Source organism: Nematolebias whitei, chromosome 6, assembly GCF_014905685.2.
Source record: "Nematolebias whitei isolate Nwh7 chromosome 6, NemWhi1, whole genome shotgun sequence".
Classification (NCBI taxonomy): domain Eukaryota; kingdom Metazoa; phylum Chordata; class Actinopteri; order Cyprinodontiformes; family Rivulidae; genus Nematolebias; species Nematolebias whitei.
The window spans coordinates 9,712,465-9,721,366 of NC_056503.1; the positions used below are offsets into that span (position 1 = coordinate 9,712,465).

At 38.7% G+C, this 8,902-nt stretch overlaps 1 protein-coding gene across 1 annotated transcript in view; it reads right to left on the bottom strand.

Annotated features, from left to right (window-relative positions):
• Nucleotides 1-528: 528 nt before the first annotated feature.
• The window catches only part of pdgfd (platelet derived growth factor d), an 88,625-nt gene continuing 80,251 nt past the window's right edge, over nt 529-8,902 (bottom strand). Inside the window, exons 6-7 of the mRNA XM_037678015.1 lie at nt 6,060-6,277; nt 529-690 (exon numbers count right to left, since the gene is read on the bottom strand). Coding sequence (XP_037533943.1) covers nt 556-690; nt 6,060-6,277 — 353 coding nt within the window. The 3' untranslated portion in view covers nt 529-555. The remainder of the gene's footprint in view (nt 691-6,059; nt 6,278-8,902) is intronic.

An 8,902-nucleotide genomic window follows, 5' to 3' on the forward strand; every position in this document is an offset into this window, starting at 1 on the left:
CTGAAAAAAAAGGTGAGCTGTCAAAAAAAGTCTTGTACGACGTAATTCTCATAATTTTATGGTTTTTAATTATTTTATTTCTTAGTGTGGCCCTAAAGCTCCGTCATAGACAAAGTCAAGCTGGAATTTATCAAAACTTTTTTTTTTCAAAAATAAAGTTGTATTAAATTTTTTTCATCTTCAGTACGTTGTTTAAGGAAAACATTTAGTTAAATTCAAGCTTGGTTCCATAGCAGAAGCTCCACTTCCGGTTTGAAAAGTGATGCTATTAAATGTTGCACAAAGAGTAATGTTTTGTTTGTAGAAAAGGTAAAGCATGTTTGATTGAAAGCATTTATGGGTTTCTACAGTGAGAGATGGCCTGCAGGAAAAATAACTAGTTGACGTGTAAGAGTTGATGTCTTTGAGCAGAATACAACTGCGTTTCATCCGTCTGTCACTGGCTTCTTCTTTGCTTGGTCAGCAGTCATTTGCTAAGTAAAGTCCGTTTTGAAAACAGCCAAAAATATATCTCATCCATCAGTTTCAGACCCAAAAACCAAAACAAAAAGTGTCCTAGCGAGGAGGCTGGAGGGGACAGTCACATTCGCATGACTCATGGTGTAAAAGGAAAACTTCTTCGATAACCCAGCGCACCCGCTGCCTCTGCTGGTTCTTATACAGACTAGCCTCGGGGGCGTACTTCAGCACCTGTGGGAGACAGACAAAAGAACAAAAGGGTAAATCCTCCGTCAGAAGCATATGAAACTCAACTATCATAGAATAAAAGAGAAACACGTTTTAAAGTCTTAACCTGGGTTGCACAACATATCACTGTATTGGTTTTACTCCTTTTTTTTTGTTTAACGAAACCAAAAAAAAAAATCAAAATCCAGATATTTTATATTAAAAAACTAATAATCTGCAGGAAAAGTATTTTAAACTTCATATCCTGATGCATGCTCAATAATCCATCCACCCACCCATGCATCCATTATCTTTTACCCGCTTATTCCATTTTGGATCACGGGTGTCACGGGTGTCACGGGTGCCCATGCCCAGCAATCACTGTGCGAGGGGCGGGGGACACCCTGGACCGGTCTCCAGTCCATCACAGGGACACATAGAGACAAACGAGACAAACAACTATTCACTCTCTCACTCACACCTAGAGACAATTTAGAGTTACCAATCAGTCTAACATGCATGTTTTTGGTCTGTGGGAGGAAACCGGAGTACTTGGAGAAAACCCACACATGCACAGAGAGAACATGCAAACTCCACCCAGAAAGGCCCCCGGACCAGGATTGGAACCGGGGACCTGCTTACTGAGAGGCAGCAGCGCTACCAGTTGCGCCACCGTGCTGCCCGTTCAATAATCCAGGTAGAAAAATCTAACAGAGTTAAGTCAGGGCCGCTGGACAGATGCAATAATAATAATATATTTTTTAAAATGTTTCAACATTTCGTCTTTATCGAAAAGACTTCTTCAGTCTGAGGAGCTGTAAAAACTCAGTCTTATAAATAGCACCTTCTCATAGTGGATCAACCAGTTTGTTGTTGACATCTAGAACTAGCTGTTCACATGAGAAAGGAGGACCATCAGCCTAACAAGGGATCGTTAGCACCCTGATGGCCGCTTGTTATTTACAGGGGGCTGAGTGATACTAGCAATAACAGCATTGTAAGAGGGGGACAGTTGAACATGGAGGCCTCTGCCCCGGTTTAATGATGGTTGGTTTCTTTTGGCAAAGATGGCTTCCCATTTTATACTTCATTTAGAATAGTGCTTCTCAATTCTTTTCTGTTATGCCCCCACTAGGAAGATGTAACCCCCCCCCCCCCCCACTCTCTGCCACGACTGTAAACAGTATCATTTGTATATAAAATTGTTATAGGTACACCCCTGCATAACAATGTGTCCTTATTAACATTAAAGAAAAAAAATGAATCTAGATCAACTTACAACGAAGAATAACTTTATGAACATTATTTTTAGTCTGTAACAGAAACAACTTAAAGTGCATCAATTTGCCTGAAAAAACAACAACACTTAAATCCTTATTTAAACTGTATACATTTTGACCATTTGATACTGAACAATAAAATAAAATATAAGCAATAAATAATAATACATTCAAATTGATCAGCAACATTTTGACTCATAAATCACTTTGACCTATAAAACAAAAATAAATAAAAAGATGTGTGCTGATTTTTTAAATCAATATGAGGAAGTCAAGATCAATGAGCACACTCATCAATAAAACAAAAACATTTTGTCAACGCGAAAGAGGAAAGAGGGGGCAGGTAACCCTCTCGCTTTGAACAAAGTCCATGCTCAATAATCCAGGTGTATGATCCAACAATTTGCAGTCAGGTCATCTGGACAGTTTCTTTTTGATTGTGATGAAACGTTTCACCTTCCATCCAGAAGGCTTCATCAGTCAAGGAAACACACAACACAAAACTGATTCTTCCCCCAACAATTACTCCAAAGTGGAACAAACCAGTTATGTTGATGCTAAGATGGTGCCTTTCGCTCTCCCTTTGAGTTTACTCTTTGTCGCATGCATGCTGTGGATGACATCCAGAACGTCATGAAAACAGCAGCTTCACTGAGGAGGTGAATATATTTTGTTAGCAAAGAATAGCGTCGTAACATTTATTAAACGTTACTTCTGTAAATTGTGCTTTGACAAACTCATCGATAAAACTAAAACATGTTGCCAACGCTAAAGAGGAACGAGGGGGCAGGTGTCGCTCTTGCTTTGAGTTTACTCTTTGTTGCATGTGCGCTGTGAGTGAAAACACATTAACACATGCAGCTGAGGTGTCGGAGTTATTTCTTTATCGTCTCAGCAGCAGAGGGGAGCGACACGGTTCATGCATGGCTCCCAAAATGACAAGACAGTCATATTTGTTCCTAACTTTATTATTGGTAAGACTGAGCGATACAAGATGCTGGAACGCACGTGACAAAATGAGAATGGTGAAAAAAAACAAAAAAAAATCCTACTCCCTGCGGCAAAACAAACATGTTCCCCAGGGTCACATGCACCCCCCTGGCATTGCCCCGGGCCACCCCAGGGGGTGCGCCCCACTATTTGAGAAGGACTGGAACATGGTGAACTTTGTTGCTTTGTCACGTCTGGATTTCCTACAGCAGCTGAGAAAGAAGGTGTTCTTGTTCTTAAAATTACAGAACTGAGTCATTTCTGTCATTTATTATAGCCTCATGGTAGACTCATGTCTGTCAGATGAAACAACTTCCTGTGTGTCTGTGCTGGTCTTCACAGCCCTTCTGCTGGGCCCACCTGTGTCTCACTCCTGAGGTCCATCCTCTCTCTGAGTGGTGGTGTCTCACTGTCCTGGACGGAGCCTACTTGAAGTCTTCTTTCTTCTTGTTAGACAGACCACCGATACAACATTGTAGTTTTATTTACTGTGAACCCCCAACTCTGAACTGCATCGTGGCCTTAATGCCCCCATGTTGGCAGAAGGAAGTCTCACGCTGGAGACACATACAGGTCTCCTCTCCTATATCAGCTGTTAGAACATTTGAATAGCATGTAAGTGCAAGCAGGTCTTTTGACAACTTTTTTTCTATGTGAATGCCCTCCCCCACAAAGTCACGTCAATCATATTTTTTAACTGAGTTTTCCAGCTAATGTGTTGAAAATGTTTGCTTTTTTATTACAGTAAATGCTGGATTGGAACAAGATTTCTAAACTCTTATTTGTCATGACTTTGGGTCTTTGTAGATTTTTTTTGGAGGCATTTTTGTTTATCCCATATATTTTGCTCTGTTTGGGTGTCATTGTCATTTGGCGTCCCTTGCAAAAGAGATCTGTGATCTCAATGGGATTTGCCTGGTTAAATAAAGATAAATGAATAAATAAATAAAATTTTACCTTTTGGTTAATCTGACTCTTTTATATGTAATCAACACATTTGACTGCCTTCATTTATACTTTATTCTCTCTGTGTTCATCACATCATTGTCATATTGTTGTAAACCCCATGGTTGTTGTTGGTTAGCTGATTTGCAGTTTTTACTTTGAGTTTAGTGATTTAAGTACGTAGCTTTCTCCTGACCCAGCCTTCTGCCTGCCTGCGTTTGGGTCCATCCACAAAATTATTCTCAGATAAGGCAGAAACATAGCTGTTCATACGTTTCACATTCATGTAGGCAAATCATTTGTACATGCACTCAAGCACAAACATCCTTGATACTTTTCCTCTTTGTCTTGTGGTCTTTTTGTCACCTGCCATGGAGCAAAAAGGGGTAATTGGAAATACCCTCCGTTTGTCCATCTGTGCATGTTTTAAGCACAATAACTTTGGGAAAAAATGTGCGGTACAGGCTTTCATTTTGGTGAGGCTACATCTAGGCATAAGAAAGTTTCCTTTAGAAAATTGGGTTGCCACGCCAAAATCCAAAATGGCCACCACCATATATACGTGTGTATATATACATTATATGTATATTGTCTTTTGTATATCTGGCGTCACTCTTTCAGATGTATGAGGTGTGTACAACAGCGCAGTCTAAAAACTATGTGCTTGACTGCTGGTGAACCTGGTAAAACTTGGTGGACTGGTAATCGGACTGAATTCATGTTATAGGCCGAGCAGACATAGAAATCATGAACTAGAGTGTTTTGTCTTTACATTAACTAAGTAAACTGAAATGGTTATATTATTTTGGAACTCAGACACAATGTGATGGAGATCAGGTTGCAAACTAACTATGTATAATCCAAAAAAGTTAAATCTGGTCCTCTGGACATTCAAAAAAATAAAAATAAAGCAAAAACAACAAAAAAATGTAGAAACGTTTCGTCTCTCATCCAAGAGACTTCCTCAGTCTGAGGTGCTGTATTCAGCTCAGGCTCTTATTGAGCATGCATCAGGATATGTAGAATCCAGACAATATACTGTACCAAAACACTAAAAGAAAATGTAAAGGTGCAGAGTAACATAATAGAAGACTAAGTTTGATTGATATTTTAAAAAAAGTGTAGTCAGCATTGTTGGAAGGTGCAACCTCGATTGTAAAAATGTTATTGGTACAGATTGTTTCACAAAAGATTTAATACATTTGTTGTCCAAATCTTGACACTAGTAGTGATAAATGTGAGGACTTTCCAGCAGAAAAGGGACAGTGTCACTTATAATGTTTCTTTACATGCTAAGCTACTGAAGGAACCAGTTAAAAGTGCCATCTAGGAAACTGGGAAAGCTGGAAATTTCTCACCAACAAAACAGATTCACGTAGACCCAGATTCAGACTGCTCTACATATCTGCAAACACAATGGACTTTTCATGCTCCCATGCTTTGCATCAAACAATGACACAGATGCAAATACACACACAACACGATTACAAACCAAATCCTACTTTTGTTTTCTATTTAATTCCTATTGTAGGATTTTTAACAGTGAGTAGAATAGAAGCAGAAAAAAAGCTCTGTGGGCCACGTTTCAATAATGAAGCAATACACGAACAAAGACACAAAGAAATGGAGGGAAGTGACAGAAATAAGTGAATGATGGGCTTAAAGAATAAGTGCATCACAAAGGGACAGATTGAAAATGGGAATTGGGAAAAATGAAAGGATGTTGGAGGCCCAGAGAGCGACTGGAAAAAAAAAGACAGAACACTTAAGAAAGGTGGATGAAAAATAGCTGGATAGAAACGAAAAGGTTGCTGGTGCATTTCTGCATCCCTGCTGCTGCAATGATGGTCTCTGCTCACTCAGTTTCTTCCTGCACTTCCCTCAGTCAGCGTCTGATTTTCTTTTTTTTTTCCACTCACACACCGTTTTTATTCCCTTCAGAAATTCACTCAGGGATTGTGGATATTTAAAAAGAGTTTATGTTTAAATATCCCATGAAAGTGGCTCAATTACTAGATAAGCCAGGTTTCCACAAGCATTTATTTGGAAATTTGGAAACGATAAGAAGTCCACATCTTGTAATAACACAAGCATTCAGGTCAATTCATTTGTTAATTCAATACCTTAAAAACAAAATTGTTTGATAAGTCTAAAGCTTATTCATGATACAAAATCTACCTCGTGCAGTTTGGATATTGTTTTTGATGGTCGACAGGTGCAGCCAGTGTTCCAGTCTTTAGTCCCGCAGCCACAGTTGCCACCACAGCGTTGCACCAACAAGCATCGAGGGAAGAAGACAGCATTGCTGGTCCTCAGCTCTTCCCTCAAGTTCACAGAATAGTTACGAGGAGTGCAGCTGTATCGCTTGACGTCATCATAGAGACGATTCAGGTCAACTGAGAGGGAGAAAGGTGGGGAAAATATTCAACGTCTAGTTTGTGTTAACAAAATGTTTCACAAAAATTTGAGTCATTAATGAATTTCACAGTTTTTGGTACTGTTTTTTCATATACATATATTTCTGTTGGGGAATATTATTAAGTTGTGTTTATGATGCAGATGACTCTTCTTTTCTCTGGTCAGATGTCCTTATAACATCTACACCTGGTTGACTGATGCCTACAACATCAAAGTCACACAAAACTGAAGTTAGTGCAATAAAATAACAGTTACTTTTTTTTGTGATTTTATTTGAGAACAATGTTTTATGCATAAAATGGCCATACTTTATTAAAAAAAAAACTTCCAAGACAAAAACAACAGGACTTTATTTGTAACATTAGACATTCCGAGAAGTGAAATGTCTAATGTTACAAATGAAGTCCTGTTGTTTTTGTCTTGAAGTTTCTTTGAATTTACCATGTCCTGGATGACTGAGAATCTTCACCAGCATATGTCCATACTTTACCTCTGTTTCCACCAAAAATTTCATGATGTCTTATTTTTAAATTTCACTAAACAAACAAAAATAATTTGATCCATGATTAGTTATTCTTGACAAAATATGTTACTAATTGTGTTTACAGAGGGAGATCTCCTTTATTTGCTTACTTATATGATTCTCCCATTTCACTTTCAAATTCATTTTAAATTACTTCTGCATGTTTTTAAATTTCTGAACAGTTGTGCCCCCTCCTATCTCACTGATCTGCTGCAGCCATATGTCCCACAGCGCTCTGTGAGGTCAGCAGACCAAATGCTTTTATTGGTTCCAGGCACTTGTTTTAAGCTCAGAGGTGACAGGGTCTTCTCTGTTGCAGGTCCAAAACTGTGGAATGAGTTACCACTGCATGTCAGGCAGGCTCCCTCTCTCACTGTTTTTAAGTCTCGTTTGAAAACTCACTTTATTCCCTGGCTTTTGACACTGAGTGTGCTGATTTAACTTGTCTGTATTATATAATGCTAGTCATTTAGTTCTTATTTGTACCTCTGTGATCTAAGTATTTTTTGCTATGTCCTTTGCTTGTTTTGTTTTGCTGTACAGCACTGTGGTTGGCATTGTTGCTATTTTTAAGCATTTTATAAGTATGGTATGGTATGGTATTGTATATGATTTGCTCAGTTCTTTATTAATATTAAAATATACATAATTAGCAATTTAGAATCAAAGTTACATCTAAGCTACATAGTATGGCCCAATAATTACAAGAAAATGGTTATTCTTCTAGCATGATATTTAAAAAAACCTGTAAAAAAAATGTAACATTGTAAAGACATACTGTAAGCTCAATACTGACCAAACGAAAATGGCTAAAAGATGTACTCTTTGTTGTGAGGACAACTGCAGTAACAATTGACTAAAGATGGTCTGATAAGTGGGAGAAAGACACAAAAAGAACAGAAAGGGGAGAGCAAATAGGGGTAATTGATTGAAGATCAATGTAATGATCTCACAGCTTTTATTCTTGTCATCAGTCTCGAGTAAAATTGTCTCATTTGTCCATATAAAACCCCTCTTCAATCACACAATTCTGGTGTGTCCAATCCATTTGACAGAGATAAAAAAAAAATGTTAAAAGCAGTAAAAAAAATTGCAAAACAGAAATCCCAACAGCATCAAATCAAATAAAAATATGCAACTTCACTTTATATAGCAAATAAATACAGCAGAGAATTGAGTTTTCAGAAAAAAACCCACTAAATATGAAACACAACTTCCAGCAGGGGATTAATGAAGTACTTATCCTATCCTATCCTATCCTATCCTATCCTATCCTATCCTATCCTATCCTATCCTATCCTTTCTTATCCTATCCTATCCTATCTTATCCTATCCTATCCTATCCTATCCTTTCTAATCCTATCTTATCCTATCCTATCCTATCCTATCCTATCCTTTCTAATCCAATCCTTTCTTATCCTTTCCCATCCTATCCTATCCTATCCTATCCTATCCTATCCTATCCTTTCTTATCCTATCCTATCCTATCCTTTCTATACTGTTATAGATCCTATACTACTATCCTATACTACTACTATCCTTTCTGTTCTATCCCAGTCCCAAAAAGCTCTACAGTGACTGGTCTGAATGACTATCGGCCAGTGGCCCTCACCACGATAGTCGCTAAATGCTTTGAAAAACTGGTCATGACTCACATCAAAACAACCATCAACATCAACGAAGACCCTCATCAGTATGCATACCGTGAGAACCGATCAACAGAGGATGCAATCTCCTCTGTGGTCCACACTGCGCTCAACCACCTGGAGCAGAAAAACTCTTACGTCCGTATGCTCTTTGTGGACTTCACATCCGCCTTCAACACCATGATCCCCCAAACCCTGATGGACAAACTATCCACACTAGGACTAAGCCCCTCCATCTGCAACTGGGTACTAGACTTTTTAACAAACAGACCACAGTTAGTGAGGATCCACAACCTCTCCTCCTCCACCATAACCCTCAGCACTGGCTCTCCTCAGGGATGTGTGTTGAGCCCCCTCCTGTTTACTCTGCTCACATATGATTGTGCAGCTACCCATCCAGGCTGTCACATTGTAAAGTTTGCAGATGATACAGC